At 41.9% G+C, this 26,399-nt stretch overlaps 2 protein-coding genes and 1 long non-coding RNA gene across 3 annotated transcripts; 2 read left to right on the top strand and 1 right to left on the bottom strand.

The window, feature by feature from the left end:
* SLC30A5 (solute carrier family 30 member 5) lies at nt 1-21,722 on the top strand. Its single transcript, XM_054185419.1, has 16 exons — nt 1-134; nt 394-516; nt 2,419-2,485; nt 3,420-3,505; nt 4,904-4,991; nt 6,922-7,009; nt 8,253-8,329; nt 9,424-9,594; nt 10,205-10,493; nt 10,868-11,076; nt 12,161-12,318; nt 12,960-13,089; nt 14,543-14,768; nt 15,404-15,630; nt 17,583-17,711; nt 18,334-21,722. Exons 1-16 carry the CDS (start codon nt 61-63, stop codon nt 18,502-18,504), a joined length of 2,313 nt encoding a protein of 770 aa, XP_054041394.1. The 5' UTR covers nt 1-60; the 3' UTR covers nt 18,505-21,722.
* LOC128902423 (uncharacterized) lies at nt 15,629-26,383 on the bottom strand. The gene is made up of 3 exons (XR_008463787.1): nt 26,227-26,383; nt 17,459-17,912; nt 15,629-16,342 (listed from the first exon to the last, which is right to left on the bottom strand). It is a non-coding gene; the product is annotated as an uncharacterized LOC128902423 (long non-coding RNA).
* Nucleotides 22,207-25,845, top strand: CCNB1 (cyclin B1). The gene is made up of 8 exons (XM_054185420.1): nt 22,207-22,279; nt 22,559-22,876; nt 23,077-23,259; nt 23,638-23,796; nt 24,176-24,412; nt 24,841-24,981; nt 25,255-25,365; nt 25,634-25,845. Exons 1-8 carry the CDS (start codon nt 22,259-22,261, stop codon nt 25,742-25,744), a joined length of 1,281 nt encoding a protein of 426 aa, XP_054041395.1. The 5' UTR covers nt 22,207-22,258; the 3' UTR covers nt 25,745-25,845.
* Nucleotides 26,384-26,399: the final 16 nt, after the last annotated feature.

Here is a 26,399-nt window from a genome sequence, read left to right as displayed (position 1 = left end):
ACCGCGCCGCGCCTGAGCGCTCGCAGCCCTTCCCTGGCAGGGGCGCTCCCCCGCCCCGGCATGGAGGAGAAATACAGCGGGCAGGCCTTGGCCGGCGGCGGCGTGCTGGGGCCCGTCGATGTGCCCAGCGCCCGGTAACGGCGGCGGGGGAATGGAGGGGAGCGGACATTCCGCTGGGTGGGGGGGGGGACATCGGGCCAGCCCCCCCGAGGGGGGCTGCCCGTCGCCGTCCCTCCCCGTCGCCGTCCCTCCCTCTGGGGAGCGGCGGCTTTTCAGCCTTCCGGGGGCGGCGACCTCCCGCTGAGGCGCAGAGCGGGCGGGGGGAGCGGGAGGACCCGGGGCCTGGTCCGTGTGTGTGGCCGCAGGTGCGAACTGCCCTGTCTCCTTTCTTAGGCTGACCCGGTACATCGTGCTGCTGTGCTTCACTAAGTTCCTGAAAGCCGTGGGGCTCTTCGAATCATACGACCTCCTGAAGGCCGTCCACCTCGTGCAGTTTATCTTTATAGTGCAGCTGGGGTGAGTGCGCAGGGGGTGAAAAGCCTTGTCCGCCACCTGTACAGCACGCCTTGTCTGCGGCCTCCTGTATCAGCATCAACCTCTTATACCCTCCATTATGTTATTATAGATTAATCGAGGAGGAGAAGGCATGATAGTGCATCCAGGAAGTACTGTGTTCATAGAAATGTTTTTCCTTCGTGTCTCTGATCCCTGTGATTTTATAATCATGAAATATCTCAAGTGGGAAGGGACCCACTTAAGGATCATCAGGTCCAACCCCGTGCTCCTCACAGGACTACCGAAAACTAAACCCTATCACTAAGAGCGTCATCCAGATGCTCCTTGAACTCTGACAGGCTCAGTGCTGTGACCACTTCCCTGGGGAGCCTGTACCAGTGACTGACCACCCTCTCAGTGAACAACCTTTTCCTAATGTCCAATCTGGTCGTCCCCGGACGCAGCTTCATTCCATCTCCTTGTGTCCTGTCACTGGTCACCAGCGAGAGGAGATCAGCACCCCCCTGCTCCGCTGCCCCCCCTGAGGAAGGTCTAGGCTGCGATGAGGTCAGCCCTCAGCCTTCCATTCTCCAAGCTGAGCAACTTAGGCAGCCTCAGCCACTCTTAAGTTTTGCCCTTGAGACCTTTCACCATCTTGGTTGCCCTCCTCTGGCCACACTCTAATACTTTGATGTCCTTCTTATACTGAGGCACCCAAAACTGCACACAGTACTGGAGGTTGGGCCACACCAGTGCAGTGTAGAGTGAAATGATCACCTCCCTCAACCAGCCTGGCAGGCTGTGCTGTGCTTGATGTACTCCAGGACACAGTTGGCCCTGTTGGCTGCCAGGACACACCATTGTCTCATCTTCAACTTGCCATCAACCCAAGCCCCCGGATCTCTTTCCATGGGGCTGCCTCTCATCCCCCAGTTTGTACACATAACCAGGATTACCCTGCCCCAGGTGGAGAATCCAGCACTTGCTCTTGTTAAATTTCGTATGGTTGGTGATTGCCCAGCTCTCTGGTTTATCCACATCTCTCTGTAAGGCCTCTCTACCCTCAAGAAACTTCAGTGTTTTTGCTGTTTCAAAGTTGATCATATGACAGTACCGATCATAGGAAACCCAGGCATGTCCAAAATTTTAAGAAGAGTGTAGAAGACAAGCTTTCTTCCTTATAATTTGTATTCCTGTAGTTCTTCATTATCTATTCCTGTAGAGCTTCAACTGCTGTTTTTCCCGGATTGAGAGTTAAAGTGTCAGAACTCATAGCAAATAGACACAAACAACCTCTGCAGGCACAATCCTCATTCGTATTTACCTGATAGCATATGGAAAAGCATTTCTGTAATAAACTTGGCAGAGTTGGAACATTTGGAACCTCATTTTTTCCTTTTTTTTAAAAAATTGTTTACGTTTCTGGGCTTCTCACTTGCATGTTGCCAAGCACTGTAGTCTTTTTCCCCATAACTTACCCTTGATCCCAGCTGAGGAAGATGCATGCTGTTTAGTCCCATTTCTAGCAAGACTGTATTTGGCATTCCATGTGTGAGTAAGCCTGGGGTGTACATATTTTGCCAATAAAGAACATAGTACTCTTTCTCCTCAAAACTTCTGAGATAAGTTATTTTGATATTTGTAAATCACAGGTAGACTTCTCATTAGCCATTCTCTGAAGAACTTAAAGTTGACCAGAACTGAAGTTCACTTGTCATCACCTTTGTACTGTTATCCGACACATGTAATGCAGCAGGGAAAATAAAGCCAGTGAGTGTGATCAGTGTGGCCTTTTAATGAAAAATAGAGAGGAAGTTGTTTTGTAAACTGAGCCTGATATGAGAGACCTAGTTATTTAGAGCTGGTTTGAATAAAAAGCTGACTGCTAATACACTGATAGAGAAAACTTTGTCTTTTTAACAGGTCTGCATTTTTTATGGTTTTGTTTCAAAAACCATTTTCTTCTGGAAAAGTGGTAACCAAGCGTCAGGTGAGTTGACATCTGTAATAGTGATTCACATTTTATAGATATTGTTAACAATGTCGCTGTTGCCAAAAATGAAAGCGGAACAGAGGTTACTCCACTTGAAAGATGTGGTTGCGATTTCCAGAAGTGCGTAACTGACTTTGTGTCTAGTGTGCTGTAAAAAACAGTCAGCATTTTTAGCATTTGTCAGCTTCTTTTGAGAATATCGTGAAAAGGTTGGTCCTTGGCTCTGTACAAGCATCTATTTTGAGGACTGGATTTTCAAAAAGAGCTTAGTCTACTTAGCTGACTTTGACAGTTTAGAGGGGCGATTTCTGGACTGCCAGAATGTCAGAGTGCTCTAGTCACGTTCCCCCACGCCAAGAGTGCTTCCTGCGTGGTACGTTGTGATGAGGGGCTAGTCTAACTGCTCTTCAGACCTGGGCTGAGTTCTCAGTATCCCAAGAAGTAAGAGTAGGGCCAGATTGGAACCTGCTGTTTTGTAAGAAATAGATTTTCTTCACCTGCTCCATATTCGTCTTGGTTTTATGTAATTGTGTGCACAAAAACTTGATCCATGCAGAGTGTTATCAGTGTATGTGCTAAGTAGAGAGAATCTGAAGGATATTCTCAGAAGCATTCCAAATGTCAACTGCGTTCACAATTAGACACGTATGGCAGAATTTTAAAGTGTAAACAGAAATAAATTGCATCTTTGTGTTAGGAAAAATCTGTCCATGTATGGTTTCACTGTTGGTAAAAAATTTGAATTCTGGATTTTGAAGATGTGATGTTTGTTATAGACAGTCTATCTTGTTTAATGTATTTCTAGAACACAACTTGCAGAGCATATGTTTTCCCCTCTGTTTCTACAACTACTATGCTAAAAGAATGCTAGTAACAGGACATTTATTTTTAAACTGTGAGAAAATGATAATGAAATACCTTTCTTTTGTAGTGGATCAAAATTTTTAAGCATGCTGTTGTGGGATGTATCATTTCGCTCTTGTGGTTTTTTGGCCTTACTCTTTGTGGACCACTGAGGTAAAAATGTATTTACTGTAAAAATGTTTTCTCTTTAAGCTAGTTTTGGTGATCTTTCCATATCTTGCTTCTTTGTTTTTTGTCCATCAGCCCACTTTCATTTTTTGAAATTTTAAATGAATCTTTATGCTTTCTGCTGTGAACTCAGTTGTGCTTGGGAAAAACTATATATAATGTTCTGTAAAACTTGTGATTTTCTTCATTCCGTGACAAGATGCCAGTGCAGTTCTTGGTAGTGCTTAAAATATCAATATGAGTGATACAAGATCACTGACTGTTTTACTGTCGGTAGTTTTCATCATTCCCCTGGTCTCATTTGTGTAACTCCAATTGTTTATTTACCTGTTTAAGCCCATGGCTTGATAGCTGGTGACAGCAGCTTGTATTCTTGTGACAGGTGACTAGAATCAATTTCTGCATTTGTCACAGGGCACTGCTTTATCTGGTCATATGCCTATGCTGTGTTGGAATTGGGTAGCATTAGTGCATATACTCGGAGTAAAATCACTCGTGCTGTTAGCAATACTGAGTAACTATAAAAGAATAACATTAGACTTCCAAAAGTGAAGGTTAATGTATTAGAAAGCATCTTTCATTAGAGAGAGAAAGGTAACGCCTAAATTTCAGCCTTCATTTTATGAAGCTGAATTTTTTTCCTCTACAGAGGAGAAGGCATACCTGAGAATAATAGGATTTCTTTAAGAAATACTGTAGTGCTTTTCTGGATGCTGGCAGTCTTCCCAAGCAGGACACGTAACATGGGCCCTAACAGGTTGTATCGCTATGTGGAGAATGGCAGAAGCATTTGGTAAACTTGACAGCAGTTCTGACATGTTCTGCTCATGTTCTGCTCCAGAAAGCTGTCAATATAGCTTGTTAGTCAGCCTTTGCTATCTGAATAGTGTTAAAGTTAGAATGACTTATTTTCAGCAGTTAAAAGGTTCTGAGGTTGCATAAACTACTAGACCATCAACAGCTCAATAAACAGGATGTAATACAGCAGAACAGGACCTCTTTTTTTCTGGGAGACAGAAACATTGGTTTAGAGGAGGTATTGTAATGCGAATAATAGTTCCATCTTGAGCAAGTTAGTATCTCCTTGTGCTACTAGAAGAAAGTACAATTCAAAGTAATCTATACATGAATAATTTTAATCTGTTCCTTGAGTTAGGAAGTTCTTTGGTTTGTGATATGTCATGCTGTCTGCAGCTAGATCTATTGCTGGTGAAGGCAAATAGGTTTACGTTTATCCTTTTGAATTAGTTAAACTTGCTGTTGAAATCACAAGATAAATCTTTGACTGCTGTGTCATTGAATTTTATCTGAAATAACATATATCGAGCTTTTTAGGTAAACTTCTTGGAAGAGGATGTAAGTGTTTATTTCACCTTTTTATAGGACGTTGTTGCTGTTTGAGCACAGTGATGTGGTTGTGCTGTCACTCCTTAGCGTCTTGTTCACAAGCTCAGGTGGAGGACCAGCAAAGGTATTTAAGAAAATTTTACCACATGTTAAAAATACCGAATGCTATAAATACAAGTACTTCTTTACCCAGAACAAACAGTGTTTCGGACCTATGTTTATAGAAAGTGTGCTTTTTTTAGTGTAATTAGTGGTGAAATGGTAAGATGTACTACTTGAAATAATAAACACAACATGAAGGGAGAAACAGTGGGTGAAGCTGTTGGAGATCCATAGCAGATACCTGAGAAGTTTTACTGTTTGTAGGCAGAAAGGAACCTTGAGAATGATATTTGCTCTTCAGTATTCTTTGTAATGGGATTTTGGGTACAAACTGAGAAAAGGACATAGGCGCACATAGTGGTCCTGGCCTTTAAGCACGGAAGTCCATCAGTACAGTCTCCAGGTCCTTGCCTACTCTCTTCAGTGGCTGTAGTTTTTCACATACTTTGTTTTTTGTGCCAAAAAGCCCTCTAAGGACTTTAATGTCTGCATGAGCCTCTGTGTGCTGAATACTTGGTCCCAGTCTTTCACTTAACCGGAGTTCTATACTTGAAACATCCTTTGAGTCCCGTTACACACACCTTTGCAAGATGTTTTCTAACTGTGCCTAATTAGCCCTAAATGGATTGAACTCAGACCAGCACCGAGCAGTCTTGGCCACTTTCCCTCAAAAACTGTGATAGCTGGAGGAACGTAACCTCTGATGTCATATACCTGAGGCTAGAGTACTTGCTGTGTTAAGAGAAAGTCTGTCTTTGGCACTATCTCAGACAGGGAGTTTTGAAGTCCCTGTCTCATAACTGCTGCTGGAGTCCCCTAATCACTTTTAGGCTGGTGTTAAAGTGAATAGCACAGTCATCTGCTCTTACACTCTACCCCATCTCCTCAAATTGAGACGCTTAGGGCATCCACCATGAAGCTTTTCACCTAGAATACCTTTTTTTTTCCTCCAGCCATCCACCCAAAGGATAAATATAAGAGCTTCAGAGAGGTTCTTTGTTGAGGAACTTCGTTACTTTGAGGGTGGCAGAGCACTGGAACAGGCTGCCCAGAGAGGTGGTGGAGTCTCCATCTCTGGAGATATTCAAAACCCGCCTGGATGCGTTCCTGTGCAGCCTGCTCTAGGTGACCCTGCTTTGGCAGGGGGGTTGGGACTAGAAGATCTCCAGAGGTCCCTTCCAGCCCTATGATTCTGTGATTCTGTGATCTCTGTCTTAGTGGGCCACGCTTGGTAGTTAAGCTGCATGTCTACGGCAGCAGAAAGAAGGGAGTGATGACCCTGTCCTCTGAATGTTGCAGCTTCATGAAGTGAACTCTGGCAAAGAGAAATCGTCTGACTTGCCGAAACAAGAATGTGATATCTATATTTGGCTTTTGCCAATATGATGAATACCAAAATTGCAGTGTTTTAAAAGTCAAGGTGGTGAAGGCTCTAGGAGCTGGGATTTCATGGTTACCTGTTTCTTCCCACAAAAGCACTGCAGAGCTCTGCTTTCTCAGAGCCTTTGCACAGTGCTCTAGCCTGTACCTCCCATAAGACAAAATACTACAATTTGTCAGCTAGATCTTGTTTATAGCTCCCTGATGCTACAAAATATTGAATCGTCAGGCTTAAGTAGCTCTGCATTTTGGCAGGCAGAAGATACCATGAAGAAGGAAGCAATCACACTTGAATTTCCTAAAATGCAGGCTTCTGTCGTGTTACAGTGGTAATTTGCCCTTAGTTATCGGGTAAATCTGAAAAATCGAATAAATATAAAATTATATTGTCAAGGTCACTTTTTTTAAAAAATGGGGGGTTTTCTCATTTTTTTTTTACTGAAGGGAAATATGCTTATATTGATCAGGAAGGGGGAAGGAGGGAGATAATTTCCTGGATTTTTTTTACATTAATGTGGTACCGGATGTTATAAAAATATTTGGGTTGTTTTGTTTTGTTTTGTTTTTTACAGACCAGAGGTGCTGCATTTTTTATTATAGCTGTCATCTGCTTACTACTTTTTGATAATGATGACCTCATGGCTAAAATAGCAGAGCATCGTATCCTTTCTTGCTATGTGTAAGAGCAAGTGCCTGTTATTACTGGAGCAGAGAGAATGTGAAGTTGAATGTGCTGAATTAAATATGCTTGCATTTTTTTATAGGAATCTTACCTTTAAAGAATATTAGTGCAGAAGATTTTACTTTCATATCTAAATACTGATATTTACAGCTGAATTAATGGCATTGCTTACTTTGTTGATAACTTAGAACACAGCTATAGATTTTAAGTTGTAGTTAAGGGCTCCCTACCCATTGGCACATACCGTATTGGCACTTAGGATTGCTAGAAGCTTTTTTGATCAGCTCTCACTTTAAAAAAAATCTAGATCATTTCTGTAGCCTAAGTGTGTGCAGTAAATGGTTGACAGCCTGGCCTGCAGTCCTTTTGGTGTATACAGGAAGATTGCTTTGTGCTTTTGCAAATGTGGTAGTTGCAGTTCATCTGCTAAATTGAAAAGTGACGTGAAATAGCCTGAAGTAGCTCCAACAACAATGGACTTTAAACTGCAAATGGCAACTAGCTACCATGCTTTCAAAGCCACTGAGTTAATTGAAAGTGATGCTGAAGCAAGTTTTCAACAGGTCTTCTTACCATAGCAAAATGTACTGACAAAAAGTGGTGCATCTGAGGATGGGCGGTAAAAACAAACACGTTGAAAGTAAACTTTCTCAAAGAAGGATGAAAACATGGAATTGCAGGTGCAAATTCAGGAATAGTATTGATTAATCCACTGAGTTTTCAGTGAGTAAATTCATTGTTAAAGTGCCCTCTAGTAGTTTTCCCAAAAGCTATCATTATTTTAATTCTGCTGGGTTGTGCTTGTCAATTAGTCTTTGTTTTGTAAAGTTTAAATATTTAGAAAATGGAAAGATGTAGATCATATTTTAGACACAGTATTTTAGTGCTTTTAGTGAAAATCAATCTAATTTTTAAGGCTAGTGAGTATATTTTTCGAAGTCCAGTTGACAAAATTGCACGGTAGTCATGATACAGGATTTACATTATATTTAACAGTGACTGTTGTCATGTTTTAAAATACTCTTTCTTTTTTTTTCCAAACATTTTTAACTGTTTTCTGTGGAAATACTTTCATCTGTCCTAAATGTTAAGTATATGACAAACCTTAAAGATCAGTTCGCTTACTTCAGCTTCCCACGATCTTCTGCTACATCTACCTGTTCTTTGGTTTTAAAAGAAAAATCATCAAATTAAGCTCTTCCTTAATTTTTTTTTATTTAGCTGAGGGGCATCATGACAGTGCCCTTACACATGTTCTGTATACAATCATTGCTTTCCTGGGTGTTGCAGATCACAAGGTAAGGAACTTGCATTTTAGTAGGTTAATATTTATCTAAGTCTGTAGGTAAGAATTTCACCAGCTCGGGGCTAATACAAGCCTAAATCAAAATCAGAAAGTTCGATATCCCCACCCCGTATTGGAACTGCACTAGCACTGTAATTTTTGCATCTTGATTGTGTGTGAGCAGCTTCCATAAAGTATTCCCTGCCATCGGTGGTCTAGGTGGTCCTAATGCGCAGCATACAATAAGGTTCTTGCTCACTTTTGGGGACTGTGTTTTGTTGCTGCTCATTCATCTTTCCCCAGTCTTTTCTTTACATTAGACACTTGTATTTGAAGAAAAAGATTCTGATGCTTCTCAGTAGTATAAAGCCATTATACTTGGTGGCATGAATAACTAAGTATCAAAATCTTCCTGTATGGGATTAACCTGCCAGATTGAGTTGTTCTCTTAGTTTAGTCTTGTTGATGAAGTGGCTGCACTGAGGACTACAACAGGAAAAAAAATATGGAGCAGCTGAGAAAGTATTAATATAAAAATAAATCAAATGTTAGAGATTCTGGTTAACCATGCACAAAGCAAGTGTGATCTAAGGGAGACGAGATGGTGTGTGTGTATTTTGTGATTCATTCATAGAACAATTTTGAAAGAAAATATTGTGAAGAGATATGGTATGGTGCAAATAAAGGTAAGTGAATGAAAAGGTTATGAAAGGATTAGAGGCCAGGGTGACATGACACTTTGGGCTTTATGTATACTTTCAACACTTTTTTTATAATGAAAGATGGGAAAGCCAGTTTTGTGTAATTTTTCTTATTCCTTGTATGCTGTTCACTACCAATTTGCTGCTGTTGTATGCCAATTAACACTATTGAGAATTTTAAACATCAAGTCATATTAGGCTGTTGTGAATAATGCTGAGTAATATAGCTGAATATGCTATATTACTGTTTTTAACTAGAGTAACAATTAGAGGAAATATCCTGTCTTTGGCTTTTGTTGGTAAATTAAGGAAAGCATATTAATCTTTTTTCATGTAAGTGCCACTTTGCTTGGAGTGAGGTATTTGGCTCTTGAGAAATGTTAACGGGATCGCTCTGTGGTTCCAGGGAGGAGTACTGCTTCTGGTGCTGGCATTGTGCTGTAAGGTTGGTTTTCACATGGCTTCCCGAAAACTATCTGTAGATGTAGGTGGAGCCAAGCGTCTTCAAGCCTTGTCTCATCTTGTTTCCGTCCTTCTGTTGTGCCCATGGGTTATTGTTCTCTCTCTGACAACAGAGGTAAGATAGCAAGTATAAAAATAAATAATATTTTTGTAATGCCTCTGCTTGTGAAGTGCTATTTAAATCTATAAAATTAGCAAAGTTGACATCTTTATTTTTCTAGTAAGCCCAGTTTGAAATTTTCCCTCTCTATTTTGATGTATATCTGCATGATACCTTAATCTCCCCTTTTGTGTGATATCTTTATTTCATCTTGCTAGCTCAGATATTATATCCTGGATTCATATACTAACACTGCACACGTATTAATGACTGGATAAATACAGGGCTCTCTCATTCCTGAGGGTTAGATTATTGTAATTTAAAGACATGTTTGTTATGCCTGCATGCTTAGGGAGAGTAGGCCATTGCAAGCATGGCATTGCATATGGCATTGCTTTTAAACGCATGAAAGTATTTAAAATAAGGTACTGTAATGTGTAATAGCTGTATGTGTCTTTCTGTAGCTGGAATGTTGGTTTCATATGATAAATTGAACGTATAACAGTATTTATGTTTCGATGTGTTGATGAAAACGTTTGTAATGAAAGGGAGCTAGATTTAATGCTGTCTATACAGTCACATCTAATGGTGAACAATCCTGTTTGAAATGTATTTTTCGTTGCAGAGTAAAGTAGAGTCTTGGTCTTCTCTCATCATGCCTTTCATAACAGTCATCTTTTTTGTTGTGATCCTGGATTTCTACGTGGAGTCCATATGCTCTGTCAAGATGGAAGCTTCCACGTGCGCTCGATATGGATCCTTTCTCATTTTCATTAGTGCACTGCTTTTTGGCAACTTTTGGACACATCCAATAACAGACCAGCTTCGAGCTATGAACAAGCCACCACACCATGAAAGCACAGAGCATGTTCTTTCTGGAGGGGTGGTAGTGAGTGCAGTCTTCTTCATTTTATGTACGTATTCTTAATTTATCTTTACATAAATCTGTTGTCTTTGTGACTGGGAAGCCAATCGGAAAATAGGTGTGTGCAGAATTCTTTTGGATAATCTTTTTATGGATTCTTTGGAATAAAAAGGTCCTGTAACTTTGTGCTCTTTTACTGTCTGTTTGCAAAAAAAAACGAGAATGTAGTAGATCTGTTCTGTTGTGGAAGTGATGATCTAATCTTACATAGCAATGAAATCTAATGCTAAACCTCCAGATGAAGTTGACAATCACTTTGCTGCCTGCAAATTTCACGTAAGCTTTGATTGCTGATAAAACTCATTATAAAATAGCTGTGAAACTTAGAAACAACAACAAAAATTTCAATACTTTTCCTTGCAGCTGCCAATATCCTGTCCTCCCCATCCAAGAAAGGGCAGAAGGGTACCCTTATTGGCTATTCCCCAGAAGGCACTCCTCTCTATAACTTCATGGGTGATGCATTACAGCAGAGCTCTCAGTCGTTACCCCGGTTTATTAAGGAGTCACTGAAACAAATTCTTGAGGAGTATGATTCTAGGCAGATCTTCTATTTCTTGTGCCTAAATCTGGTAAGTCCATGTCTGTTTTCAACCCAATCACAGTGCATACATAGTACAATAAGAAGAGTTATTCTTTAGAATTTCCATGATTGATTGTTTTTAAAGTGACCCTTGATACTTTCATTAGATGGAATGTTAAAATAGAAGATTCTTATGCTAATCTTACAGTAAGTGGCAGGTCACTTTGATTTGTTGTCACAGTGAGGCACTGGTTCTATGTGTAACTGTTGTTCCAGTAAGTAAATACTTGCATGATGGTAGGTTTAAGATTAAGGTATCTCAATGTTACCAGCAGATAAGCTGAAACTAATGAGGCCTTCAAGGATGGGGACAAGAAAATAATAAGTGTGGGATTGATGAGTGTCATTTTGGAGTAGGCTGGTTTTATTTTTGGCTTCTCCCTTTCTCGAATAGGAAAACGTCATGTAGTAAGCAAGATTGATAGAATCTCATTTTCAAAGATCTCTCTTTGTTCTTTGGCAGTTATCCAAGAAAATAGGGGGAAAACCTGGAAGTGTCTGTGATAACTTTCTGGAATTCCATTATGGAATACGACAGATGGGCAAGAAAGTTTATAGGCAGACTAATTAATAATAGTAAATCATACAGGGAAAATGTATGTATTAAAAATGTTTTCTTGTGTACCCTTTTGAAAACTAATTCACAAGATTTAATCAGTCAAATAATTGTTGAAGAAAATTTTTACAGAACAAGTGTATAGACAGCATTGCTTTTACACTAATAATAGATCAGATCAGAGATGGTATGTTGTTTAATGACAAAATGCTTAAAACTTTGACTGCACAAGGTTAGTTTAAAATTCTAAATTAGAACTTAAATCTGCTTCTGTAGAGGGTTGTTTTCTTAGGTCTAAGGCTTTGAGGAGGGTAGGTTCAAAAATGTCTCTTCATAAACTTGGAATGTATCTCTTATTTTTGTCTCATTGGATGAGAAAGAAAATGGTCTAGAAATACTTCAAACAATACCTTTGAAAACTATTAAGTGTCCTATGAAAAGAGTTTCCTGCTAGCTACCAAAACATCAGATTACAAGTTAATGTTAGAAGAAAAATTCAAACTCTCTTTTGTTTTAGGCTTTCACTTTTGTGGAGCTTTTTTATGGAGTATGGACCAATAGTCTTGGTCTTATTTCTGATGGATTTCACATGCTTTTTGATTGTTCTGCATTAGTGATGGGGCTTTTTGCAGCTCTGATGACGAGATGGAAAGCAACTCGCATATTTTCTTATGGGTATGTATATTACGTTCTTTAAAGACTATCTGAAAATTATTCTGCTTGCTCATTTTGAAATGCCCTGCTATAAAGGTATGTTCAGGATATTTTAATGGTGCATGCTTCTGTGTGTTTTTTGCTGTATCTCTTTTCTGTTCCATTTGTGTTCACGCTGTTCCCCTCTTACTCCAGCAAAAAAGTGTCTGAAATGTAATTTTCATTTTTCTCTACAAATCAAACTTTATCACTGTGAATATCATGTAGAAATTGCCTCACTCTATATATGTATGTATGTCAAACAAAAATACATGCTCAAAAGTCAGTGTTCATATGAGGATTTCAATTGTGCTGACATAGTCAAAATTTGTATAGTTAAATTGCATAGCCGTTTAGCAGTTTGAAGCCCTAAATGTGCAGTATATATAAAAAAATGCTTACATTATTGTAGCTTTATACTGTTGGTGTTTGGACAGTTGCAAACTAGCTACCTCATATAAAAAACTAACTCAGAAATTGAGACACAATTTTGTGGCATTAAGGAAAAAATCAAAGCAAACAATGCTATATTAAATGTATTATAACTTTATTTATTATAACTTTGACATTTGCTCAGAGTACCTGTTTTTCCACTCTCAAAAGTAGATATTTTTTTTTTTCAGGTATGGACGTGTAGAAATTCTCTCAGGATTTATTAATGGCCTCTTTCTGATGGTAATTGCTTTCTTTGTCTTCATGGAATCGGTGGCCAGACTGGTGGATCCTCCTGACATAGATACAAATATGCTAACTGTAAGTTTTGTCATTCTCTTTGAACGTTTTTTGGCAATTTTTCGTTTGTTTATATTCATCTTAACTAAAATATTTTTTAAAAAAGTAGACTAAAGTTGCATAATCTAAACTGTGCCTTGACTTTTTTAACATGTTCTAATTTTAAAATCCAAACTACATGTGTTTTTAAAATATGTAGGCGTGAATATAACTTAATTATAACAGTTACATTGAATTTTTTTCTAAGATGTCACAGCTCTACTCTTTTTAGATGGTGTTCTTTCTGTAGTAAAAGATAGCAAGGAAATAATCTGTACCAAACTAAGTTTGGTTTGGCTGTTATGTATACCAATGTCAGTTACTACAGAATAGATTTTGTATTATTCTGTGAGAAACCTCAAAAATTAGCCAGAATTCATATGTTATGTTGAGTGTGTTACTATGGCATAAACAATCATGAAGCTGTGTGTAGCTAATCTTGACTACAGCCGCATCTGTCTACATTCCATAGCCTCTTCAGGGGCTCCCCAATTAAATTTCCAAGCTTCCATACCTTTTTTTCAAATGCAATAGTTTGTTTTCTTCAGACTTTATTTATTATGGAATTCTGCAAATCCAAGCCTTCATTTATCACATTTCCAGTTTCACTTGTTTTCTTTCCCACATCCACACACAAATTTGTGCTCTCCTGTTTTCTCCAGTAACCAAGAGAAATATTTTTATGTAGGCACAATTAGAAATGTGCATTGCTGGAATCGAGGCCTGATTTCTTTTTTTTTCTTTTTAATCTTCAATCTTTGCTCCATTTTCACTACTGATTTTGTTTCTTGGGGGCAGGAGCGGTTACCCCCTCTACAAGAGCAACTCTGCATAGCCAAGTAAAGGTCTAATAACTCACAAGTAGGACTTGCTTAACTCCTTTATTAGCTGGAATTACTCTTACACCTTGCTAGTTTTCCAAGATAAGAGTAGAAAAATAGGCAGGCAGATAAAAAGCACAACTCAACCACTAAAGCAGTAGTTGCTGTCTTCAGTTAAGTACAATTTTAGGTAAGTGTGCATGTCATAGGTACAATATACAAATATTTTTTTCTGCTAGTGAAAGCAAAACAAAGTTTGTATTCGACCACTTCATCTCTTCTTGAAAGTAAATATAATCAGCTGCCCCTTCTTAAAATTAAATTTGCTATCTTGTCCTGATTTGTCAATACTTGGTTTTGCATTTTGGTTGTGGTTATTGGATGGGTTTTTTCGGAAGGTTGGGGAGAATTGGATTGTTTTGAGAAGAGAAGAAAATTACTTGGAAACCAGCTTGTATATTGAAAGGAATATGATGAGGAATCCACATTAGAATAATCCTTCCACAGTTTTCCTATATTAGGTGTACAGTGTTTCTGATTACCGTGTTCTAGAAAATAAACTTGAACACCTGGGAAGATGTAGTGACGTTAAAAGACTTTTCTCCCCCTCACAGCCAGTCTCTGTTGGAGGGCTGATCGTAAATCTTGTTGGTATCTGCGCCTTTAGCCACGCGCACTCCCATGGAGCTTCTCGGGGAGGTTGTCACTCCCACGATCACAGCCATTCTCACCATGGGCACAGCCACAGCCATGGGCACAGCCATTCCCATAGTGACCACGGGCACAGCCATGGACATTCCCACGGGTCTTCCGGAGGAGGCATGAATACCAACATGAGAGGCAAGTACAAATTGCTGAATCGTAAATGATGCATGTGATTTCCAGCAGACTTCGAAGATTTTCAGAATCAGACCCTGTACCATGCATCATTCTTAAAATCTCCAGAAGTGATCTGTGCCCTTTGAGCGTACGTTGAGAATGCTGTGCACTATTAAAGCAGTATAAAGGATTATTCCTAGCAGTAGCAGATAGACAATCTTATAAAACTGGAGCAGAGCTGGCATACAAAAACCCAAATGATTTATTAAAATATGTCCACATTAGCAGGCAAAAGCGTTTACACTGATCTTTTTATCCTATGTTAAGGATCGAGTTCCTCTATACGGAGTTAAATGATATATAGTACAAATCCCACTAACAGTTTAAAGACTGTTTACGTTTGGTTTAATCTGCAAATGCCTGTCTCGGTCATTGCACTGTAGAGTAAAAATGGGGTTTCTTTACATTGATTTGTGATTCTTTAGAAAAGCTAAATGTTTCATTTAATTTTGTGCCCGGTTAGGCAGATAGTTGCCTCCATTTAGCTTGAGGAGTATTTATTATATTTAATAAAACCCTACTGTGCTTCTGCTATTGAAGATACATGTACATTTTAAATAGAACTGTTCAATTTAATCACTTTGTTTTGTTTTCAGGTGTGTTTCTGCATGTGTTAGCAGACACTCTTGGCAGTGTTGGTGTTATCGTATCCACAATATTTATTCAGCAATTTGGATGGCTCATAGCTGATCCACTCTGCTCTCTTTTTATTGCTACATTGATTTTTCTTAGTGTTATCCCACTATTGAAAGACGCCTGTCAAGTGCTTTTGTTGAGAATACCTCCAGAACAGGAGAAAGATCTGCATGCTGCTTTAGAAAAGGTCAGAACTACAGTTCTAAATTTTATCATATATAAACATATAAATCTATAACTGTTTTTAATAGTTAATAAACTCAAGTAGATCAGTCTGACAGCTTGCATTGCCTTCAACAATTTCATGTCTCAAGTTTTTTAAAATCTGTTTTGCAGAGATGTGACAGCATTAGGAGTTCTACTAATCAAAGTTGTTTTGTGACTAAAAAAACTTGTACTGTTTTTTGCTTTTATGGGTAGCTCATGATTTCAGAGAAGTAGAACACTGTGGGAAAGGTACTTAGTACTAAGAAAGTAACGTAGCAATTCCCAAAAGCATGCAACCTTTTTAAACTTGATGTGTACAGTTCAGACTATAGGATTATATCTTGAGCCTGTAATTGCAGGTTTTCTTACTTGTCCATATCATGAGAGGCATGCTGGGTCACAGTAGGTGAGATGGCAAAAGTAAAGCTGTTTTTTTAAATACTTCTTCATTCTAGTCCATTCTGTTCCTGGATGCTGCAGTGTGGTATCTACTTTGAGGCTGTACTTGGTCTTCACTGTTGGCTCATTTGAAGTTCCTGCCCAGAATCGTAGTGCAGACCTCAGTGTGGAGAACTCCTCTCTGTCAAAGAACTAGTTACGTGTTCTTTGAGGATGCTATCAACTAGGGGCAACAAAGAAGATTATCCTGACGGTGTCCTGTCAATTAGTAGAGGGGGAGATCTGTTCTTAAGCTGCATGAAAAAGAAAAGAATAAGTAGAAATTGTCTGGGAGAGACTTATGTAATGAAAGGAAGGTAAGATGCACAGTGGGATTTCATTTTTCATGAGGCAAGACAGAAACCAATTCTGGGAGATGGAGGAAAAAGGAAGTATTTTTTTGAACACAACCAAAGAGCAATTCATTAAAAGATAATAGGGAAAGCATTTTAAAAAATACATCACAGTAAAACAATATGCTTGCTGTAGGTTGACCCCAGCCAGCAGCCAGGCATCGTCACAGCCACTTGCTCGCTTCCCCCTTTACCACAACCACTGCCAGTGGGACAGGAGAGAGAACAGGAAGAGCAAAATCAAGAACACTTTGGGAGCAATATAAAGGCAGTTTTAACAGGAGAGGAGGCAGTTTGAGAGCAGAGATGGAAAAAAACAAATGATGCACCACCTTCCACAAGCAGACCGATGCCCAGCCGGTCTCCGAGCAACAGCCACCTTGGAAGCCAAAAAATACCCTTCTTCCTCTACCCCAGTTTTTATAGCTGAGCATGTTATATGGCATGCAATATCCCTCTGGCCCACCTGGGTCAGCTGTCCCAGCTGTGTCCCCCTCCCGTCTTCTTACCCACCCCCAGCCTACTCGCTGGGCTGAGGGCAGAGTGGGGAAAAGAGACAGCCTTGACAGTGCCCATACACTGTTCAGCAACAGCCAAAAACATTGGTGTGTTGTCAAAGCTGTTTTAGCCACAAATTCAAAACACAGCACCGTACTGGCTGCTGTGAAAAAATCAATCCATCCTAACCAGACCCAGTACAAAGATCAATTTAAAAAAATTATAAATTATGGGAAGAGATTATGTGTCTGAATTAAGTCCAGCTATGGTAACTAAACAGCTGCTTATCCTGGATAGTCAGGTAACGGATGCCCTAGAAATTGTTAAATGCCCAGCCAGCTTTCTGGTTGATCTGCCCATTGATGTTACTTTGATCTGTACATTAAATCATTTTTTTCTCATCCCATTTAGCATTGCAGTCTGCTGAGTTTTTTCATTTAGTTTGACTTTTAGCTTCCGGTCTTTGACAGTAGTAGCAAGGTGACCTTTCAATACTACATATTTCTGTATATGGCTTACCTGGAAAGCTGCTTTGCTATACAGCTTCATTACCCTGTGAAGTATTTGCCACTGATATCCATGTACATACCCAAGCTGAAAATGTGTTCTTAAATCCATTGTTTCTGATGTAATTTCTTTACAGATACAAAAAATAGAGGGAGTCATATCCTACCGAGATCCTCATTTTTGGTGTCACTCTGCAAGTGTCGTGGCAGGTACAATACATGTGCAAGCGGTATCAGATGTGATGGAACAGAGGATTGTTCAGCAGGTAAGGTGCAAGGTTTTTAGACCCCAATGTCTTAATTTCTTACTGCGTAGTCCTTTTTCAGCAATAGACTGAAGTTTGAAGCTGCTGTTTGTGATTATTTTTGTAGCTGTTAGTTAATATCTCAGAGCTGGTTTCTTGTGCGATACTTCTTTTGCCTGCTAGTTTGGAATTAGTTGCATCAAGAGTTGTTTGCTAAAACACCTGCCAAAACAAAACACAAAGAAAAGAAGTCTGTGTGGGATTTTCTCGCTATTGAAAGTGGCGCTGTATCTTCCCTGAGAAAAGGAGGAGAAGGTGGATCTCATGCTTCAAAACAGGCAGTAAACAGTAGGGATATCTGGATGCTAATCGTGGGTTTATAACTGGCTTAATAATATCTGTCTGCCTTGGGATTTTCTTTCCCTTAAAAAGACACTTACTTCCTTATGTAAGACACTGAGAATGACCCATTATGCAGGTGTTGCAAAGCCATACCCTCTGAAGCTAGTCTTTGCTTTCCAGAAAATTGAATTGTTTATGATGATTGTTTTTTAATCTACAGTATTTCAGAGCCAGAGTATTGCAAGTTGCTGTGAGATGCATATGAAGTGTAATGTTAACATTAGCGATACTGTTCTTTCAGGTTACAGCGATTCTGAAAGACGCTGGTGTAAACAACCTGACTGTCCAAGTGGAGAAGGAAGCTTATTTTCAGCACATGTCCGGACTCAGTACAGGATTTCAGGATGTCCTTGCAATGACTCAGCAACTGGAATCCATGAAATACTACAAAGATGGTACTTACATCATGTGATTCAAAGTTGTGTTGTCCATAGGAGGTGTAAAGGGTAAAGCTGTAGGATTCCATATTCTTATTAATTTTTGTCAGGAGATCTTGCACATACATGTACAGAAACAAATGTACTATATATTTGAATTTTTTTAAACATACTATCTTTGTTAAAATTGGATCAAGATGCTTTTATAAAGGAAATACGATGGAACTGAATTTTTGCTGTATATGTGAAAATAATGGAAATCTTCAGTACTGTACCTGGTGTTTATTAAACAGAAGTCTTGCAGCTTGTGGATGCGCATAAATATATTCCATACTTTCTGTTAAGAATGGAACATGATGATTATAATTTTACGTTAGCAGTGGGAAATGGAAATAGTTTATACTGGAATGCAAACATAATCAACTGAAAAATATTTTTCCTTCTTTCAAACATAGCTTGAAGACTCTTTGAATGAAAAAAAAAATTACATGTTTGTTATGAGGAGCAAAAACCAACAGGAAATCATGTTTTTTGCACATTTTGCTAGATAATAGAAATATACAGTTTTTATATTATGTCTTGGCATACAAATCTGATCTCTAAACTTAATTTTAATGCATCAGAACAAATAAGTGTTACCTTTTAAATTTATATCAAATTATCTTTTAAGGAGAGAAATCCACAGGTTAACAGCGAGAAATTGGGAGGGAAAAAAACTGTAGACACTTTCCTGTTTCTTGGGAGGACTCAGAATCACAAAAACTTTCTGTAAAATAAATTTTTTGTACTTTTTGTATAAGTAACTGCAAATGCAATAGTTTGAAGCTTAAAGTAATTAATCAGTGAGCATCCTAGCACTCTGCTAAACTTCACCTCTTCCAGATATGTTGTTCTGCCATTTAGTTGATTTTTTTTTTCATAATACCATAACACAGCTTCAGGCGTACTGTTGCCAGCTGTATCTCTGTGTGTTACCCAAGGAAGCAGTCCAGATTTAGAATGCTAAACTGCGACAGTTATCTGGGCCTTGGCGAGCTGCTGAAACAAACTGCAAATTGAGACTTCCTGACTGGAAAGGGTGTGTTTAAGAAATAATTACGTGTCCTGGGGTCTCAATACTGCAAAGAAAACAAATCTGTCTTTAGTGAAAATCTGTCAATGGGGTAGTAACATATGTCTTCAGAGGTAGTATCCTGACATCTGTTTACAGCCTTCCTGTGCCCCGTTGTCTTCTTGTCTGAAACCTGTAATTATTTTCCTTGGAATTCAGCAAATCAACTCAGTGGTTAGCAAGAATGAGTGTATCTTTCATCATTTCATATGTAACAGCAGTCTTATTTTTGTCATACTCTTTTCTTATTGTGGCTATTTAGGATCAGTACCTGAATATCATTTTGAAGACCTGACTGATAGCAGTGGAATTTGAGGATAGACTGATGTAAGAATTACAAGGTCAGATTAGATTCACCAGCAATGCTATTAGAAATGTCCTTGAGCAATTCTGCTTCTCTTCTGATATGACTGTTCATACAAACTGGATAGTTTCTTTTGTAACTGTTAAACAAGTTTGCATTCCATTTTCTTCCTCCAGTGCTGTGTTAAAACACTATTTGCAGTACAGGATTGACTTGAAAAACTGTGGTCAGAGAGTCTCTAAAACTTGTGTTGCTTTTGCATAGAGGGATGAAGACGGACTGCCCAAATCACAATCCCTCCTTTCTCGGTCCGGCAGTGCAGAACCGAAGCTTGATCCTGTTTATTTCCTTCTGATGTATGCCTTTGGCAGTGGTTTTCTCGCCTTGCCTCCTCCAGAAGGGTCAGGTCATGAATAACAGTCGTACAATTACACTCAGCCTATAAGCAGGGCGATCTTTTGGTTCTGAAAACCCGTTTTCAAGCAAAAAGCTTCAGTTAATTATTTTTATATTTGAAGTGATGGTACTGCAGCTGACAGCATTTCGCCACACCGAGCATTAGCCCCGTGGGGATTGGTAGATGAAAAGTGGGGGGTGATTCTTTTTTCCAAATCAAGTTAGCTTAACATAATTTGAAAAGCTTCCACTCTCGCCACAACTTTTCTCTGAGAAAACGCTGAATCCATACTTCAGCTGCTAGCACACTAGATGAATGCGGCAGTGAGGATCGGCTCGTACCTGGATACTTCACAGGCAAGTGCAAACCCACACACAAGGTACACTGTTTTTCCTGGCTGCCCTGACAGGAAAACAAGGGCAATAAGCGTTGTCTGCCCTAAATTTGTTTACCAAGAGCCCGTATCTGGCAGTAATCCTCCAAGGAAAGGTTCAGGCTTCCGCCTGCTGCATGATCTATTAGACCTGTGCTATAAGGGCAGGTTTTCAAATCACTGGTGAAGGCCAATTGAGTTATATTCTGATAAATACTGTGGTGGGGGAGTTGTCAGCCTAGTCACTTGGTTTCATAGAATCATAGAATTGTTAGGGTTGGAAGGGACCTTAAAGATCATCTAGTTTCCAACCCCCCTGCCATGGGCAGGGACACCTGCCACTAGACCAGGCTGCTCAGAGCCCCGTCCAGCCTGGCCTTGAACACTTCCAGGGATGGGGCTTCCACCACCTCTCTGGGCAACCTGTTCCAGTGCCTCACCACCCTCATGGTGAAAAACTTCTTCCTAACGTCCAGTCTGAATCGACCCATCTCTAGTTTTAATCCATTCCCTCTAGTCCTACCATTACCCAACATCCTAAAAAGTCCCTCACCAGCTTTCTTGTAGGTCCCCTTAAGATACTGGTAGGCCACTATAAGGTCTCCTCGGAGCCTTCTTTTCTCCAGACTCAACAACCACAAATCCCTCAGTCTGTCCTCATAGGAGAGGTGCTCCAGCCCTCTGATCATCCTCGTGGCCCTCCTCTGGACACACTCCAGCACGTCCATATCTCTCTTGTAGCTGGGGCTCCAGAGCTGGACACAGTACTCCAGGTGGGGTCTCACGAGAGTGGAGTAGAGGGGGAGAATCCCCTCCCTCGACCTGCTAGCCACACTTCTCCTGATGCAGCCCAGGATACGATTGGCTTTCTGGGCTGCAGGTGCACACTGACAGCTCATGTTGAGCCTCTCGTCTGCCAGCACCCCCCATTGCATGCAGACAGTTGCAACAAAGCGCTTTCCAAGATGAAACCAAGATTTACAAAAATTGCAGTTATGTATCATACATCTGGCAGCAGGCAATATATGTGTACATCATGGGGAAAAAAATAAATGTGTTTTTCCGTAATGCTTTATGTGGTGTACCTTGACTTTTATGTGGTGTACCTTGGCTTTTCTGGTTAAAAAACGAGCTGGGATGTAAACGGGAAAGTTGCTTAAGAAAAATCCCGCACAACGAGAGCGCTCTGGTTTCATCCCCCACTGTTTGCGCAGGGGCTGATCTGAGGTCGGCAGACGGAGAACACACTCCATTTCACGGTCATTTTCCGGGCATTCCCCCTGCCCGGGAGCCTCGACGCGGGGCCCGCCGCGAGCTGGACATCAGACCTGCTCTCCGCCGCCTCGGGGACAGGCTGCACGGACAGCCGGCGCCGCCGCGGGGCCGCGCAGAGGAGAGTCACGCCACGCCGGCCGTGGCCCCGCCCCCTTCTCGAACGCTCCCGGCCCGTCGCCACGGTAACGCATGGGGCGGGCCCGCCGACAGCCAATAAGGAGGCAGCGGGCGGCCAATCAGCGGCAGCGGCTGAGCTGTTTAAAAGCGCGGCGGTTGGGCCGGGTCCCGTCCTGCCGTTCTTGCAGCTCTGCTGCTGCCGCCCTTCCATTATGGCGCTCCGGGCTACCAGGGTAGGTGCGGGACGGGCCCAGCCGCCACCGGCGGGGGAGCCCAGCCCACCGGGGTGTCGCGCCGCGGGTGGGGGGGAAGGCGGTGGGGTGCGTGCGCACTTTTCCTTCTCCCGGGGCACCTCCTCGCTTCCTCCGGGCTCCCTTTCGACCCTTGGGTTGGGGGTGGAGGGCAGCCGTGCGACGCCCCATGTCCGCGTTCCGTAGTCCTCCGGTTCCGCGCGTGCAGTCCCGGCCTCCACCCGCGACGCTGCCGCTGACCGCCCTCCCCTCTCCCCACAGCACACTCGGGTGGCGACGGACGTCGTGCCGAAAAGCAGCCTGCTGCCTGTCACCGAGCGTAGGGAGACGGTGTGCGCCCCCAAGATGGGACTGCGGCCCCGCACCGCTCTGAGGGACATCGGCAACCGCGTCACTGAGACGAAAAAGCGGGCTACTGCCAGGAAGGCGGTGGAGGAGACGGTCTGCAGGAAGGTGGCAGGTACCAGGCGCATGCTGGACACCTCCCTGGGTAAAATGGGTATCAAGAAGACGCTCAGGGCCGTCGCCAAGGAGGAGGTGCCATTGCCAGCTCCAGAGACCCAGCCTGAGCCTTCCCAGGTACCGCCCAGTGCCGTGGGCCCCCTCCCCAGCCCCGCACTGGGCTGACTGGGGGGCACGGCCTCTCCCAGTGCCCTGAAATGGGGGTTGTGAGCCCCCACAGCTCTTGGGTGCAGCTCGCCCTGTCGGAGCCTGCGCTTGGCCCGCACTGGGCTGCAGAGGCGGGGTGCTGCCTGCCCTGATCCTGAATTTCCTTGTAGGTGGAGCCTGAGTCTCCAACCCCCATGGAGACATCTGGATGTGCCCGATCAGAGGACGTACTGTGTCAGGCTTTTTCTGATGTCTTGCTTGATGTGGAAGATGTAGATGTGGATGATGGTGATGACCCAAACCTCTGCAGCAGCTATGTGAAGGACATCTACAAGTATCTGAGAGAACTTGAGGTTGGTAGAAGCAGGTCAGAACTGCGAGGGGGATCTGCTGACGCAGTGAGACTGTCATTATAGGTGTGGCTTGGAGCTTCACTTTCATCTATGGATTTTCCTGAGGGACTAATAAGTGATCCCTCAACTTAAAATACAAGATTAAACTGAGCTGATAACATAAACAGATGATGATTGTTAGACCAATCAACTAGTAGTACTAGTACTGTGCTCTTTCTAGCCCATCTCTAGCAAATGAACCTCGTGGCCTGCATCATGGGCACCACAGGCTATGCCTGTGCCAAATTCCTCGATAAGCCTTAGAGAGTAACAGAGGCTAGGCACTGCGAATGCTCCAGCTAAGCCAATAGGTAAATTAACCCTATTCCTTCCACACAGGAAAACAAACCTGTCAGACCCAAATACCTGGATGGCCAGGAAATCAATGGGAACATGCGTGCCCTGCTGATAGACTGGCTTGTGCAAGTGCAGGTGAAATTCAGATTCCACCAGGAGACCTTGTATATGGCAGTTGGTATCATCGATTGCTTCTTGCAGGTGAGTGCGTCTCGCCCAGCACCGGGCAATGCTTTTCCCCTAAGCTGAAGCACAAGCACTGATCAGTAACACCATACACCATTAGACATGTTACCCTTAACAAAATACAGCTGACCAAGAGAGGGCATGTGATGTTTTGAATTGTATGTACCACATAACCCTCTCGACTATGAATAGTGACTCGATGGATCAAAACTGCTTACTCCTCTTGCTCATTTGATCTCAAAGCCTTCTAATACCCCTGCAGATGTCAACAGAAGTAACAGATGCCAGTATGAACATCAAGTCATAGAACAAACCTTACAGTGGCTACTGTGGCTTGAAAAGCTGTGTTCTGAGCTAAGTCATTCAGGTAAATCTCTACTGCTTCTTACTACAGGACAATCCTGTCTCCAAGAAGACACTGCAGCTGGTCGGTATAACAGCTATGTTCATTGCCAGCAAATATGAAGAGGTATTTCCCACACACATTGGAGACTTTGCCTACATAACTGATTGCACTTACACTACATCCCAAATCTGCCAGATGGAGATCAAGATCCTGCAAGCCCTGGACTTTAGTCTGGGTCGCCCTGTCGCTCCACACTTCCTAAGGAGGATTTCAAAGATAACAGAGGTAAAGCTGAGACAAGTGTTACTGTAAGCAGAGTCTGAAAATGCAACACTTGACTGCAGCAGCTTGTTAAAATGGTTCAAAACATTTCAGTGATGCAACAACAGTTTAGCAACTGAGCCTATTTGAGACCTGTCTCCCATGCAGAAACAGGTCTTGTTTGTCTGGTTTTAGTCATGTGAACCTAACCCACCCACAACCAGAATTAAAATGGTGCTGCAGGAGACTGCTAGGCTGCCATTGGAAGGAGTGGTCCTAGACTATAAGCAGCCTAATACAGCTCAGAACTGCTATGTAATTAGACCACTTGAATTTCAAGCCTATAGCTATGAAAATGTTTGCTAAGTATTTCTTCCTGTTTGACTAAACAAAGGCTTGACAGGATGCTCTTACATTGGAGATAGCCAATACTCAACTCTGACTTACTGCAGGCGGACTTGAAACAGCACGCTCTGGCCAAATACCTCATGGAGTTGTCCATTGTGGATTATGATATGGTTCACTTTCCTCCATCTAAGATTGCATCGGCTGCTTCCTGTTTGGCTTTGAAACTCCTCGATGGATGTGAGTGGGTAAGTCCTGCTTGTCAGACCACCTCCTAGTTTGGGACTCAGTGTGCCTGTGCACACTCTGGGCCAAGTGCATGCCTTCTGCTTCCCTTGGGGTATCACATCATGTTCTTGTCTCCCCATGGTTCATTACAAGGGGACAGAAGGAGGGTAGTAAATCTTAACTCTCCCCTGTGAGACAGAAGACCATGACTGCCCAAGCCCAACAGAAGACAAAGAACCGAGGGTACTCAAATTGTTCTAGTATGTTTGTCTAACGACTTCCCTTCCTTTCAGACACCAATTCTGCAACACCACACATCTTACACAGAGCGTGACCTTCTACCAGTTATGCAGCATATAGCAAAGAATGTAGTTCTGGTGAATGAGGGTGCTACCAAGCAGACGGTAAGAATCTTAACAGTGCACATGGGTAGTATGTGTGGTTAAGTGTCAGTATGTGGCACGCTAAAGCTGTCTTAGCCGAGCCACTGCTGTCAGACTTGGATCAGACCTGCCCACTTCAGCTGAAGATACCTAATTTGCTGAAGTGGCATGAGCCAGCCATGAATCTTGCATGCTAGGATGGGCCGGGCTTCGTGACCAAGCGTCAGCTAGGCTGGAATAGTGTGAATTTTTGAAAAGGGTAGACTTAATCAAACTTATCTCTCTGCAGGCAATCAAGACCAAATATGCCAGCATCAAAAATGGCAAGATAAGTGCCACTGAAGAGCTGAAATCTTCCACTGTATGGAATCTAGCACAACCTCTGATTAAGAATATGTAACTGCTGCTCTAACTGAAACAGAATATTATGCTATGTGTCACTTTGTATTTATCTATCTTTATTGGTGCGTTTGGTCTTCTTAATAAAGTCTTTTTACCTTTTGCTTGTGTCCTGTGTGGTAGTACAGCTGACTTCCTCCTACAGCTAAGGCTTCTCAGTGGAGGCTGTAAACAGCCTGAGAGGTGTTACGGGAGCCCTAGGCCAGGCCCAGCTAGGGCTGCTGCTCCTCCAGGGAGTCTGCTACTGCGGCGTCAGAGATGGTATCTGCCAGATTTGTCAGACTAGACGTCAGCTTTCTTAACTTAGTATTTATTTACTGTACTGTTTTTTAATAACTTAACTCTTGGCTTTACCTCTAGGAGAATACTGGTCAGAGAGCTGTGTCTGCCTTCACTTGAAAGTGATGATGGGTCTTTGCCTACCACTCTCCCCATCTCTTTCTTTTTCACAAATACTTAACCTCCTTCCCTTCTGTTATTTACCTGAAACGTACCCGGGAGAAGGGGCTGCCTTGTTGTTCCCTTCTCGTGCCCACCGCAGGTGAAGGTTTGTTTACTGGGAAGGCTCGGGTGGGGAATAAGCTCAGCCCTTTTGCCGCCGCAGGCACCTTGTGTCGGAGGCCCCTCCCCAGTTCGCGCCTCGCCACCACGGAACC

Source organism: Rissa tridactyla, chromosome Z (genome assembly GCF_028500815.1).
Source record: "Rissa tridactyla isolate bRisTri1 chromosome Z, bRisTri1.patW.cur.20221130, whole genome shotgun sequence".
NCBI lineage: Eukaryota > Metazoa > Chordata > Aves > Charadriiformes > Laridae > Rissa > Rissa tridactyla.
This window is presented reverse-complemented; position numbering and strand designations above follow the sequence as displayed.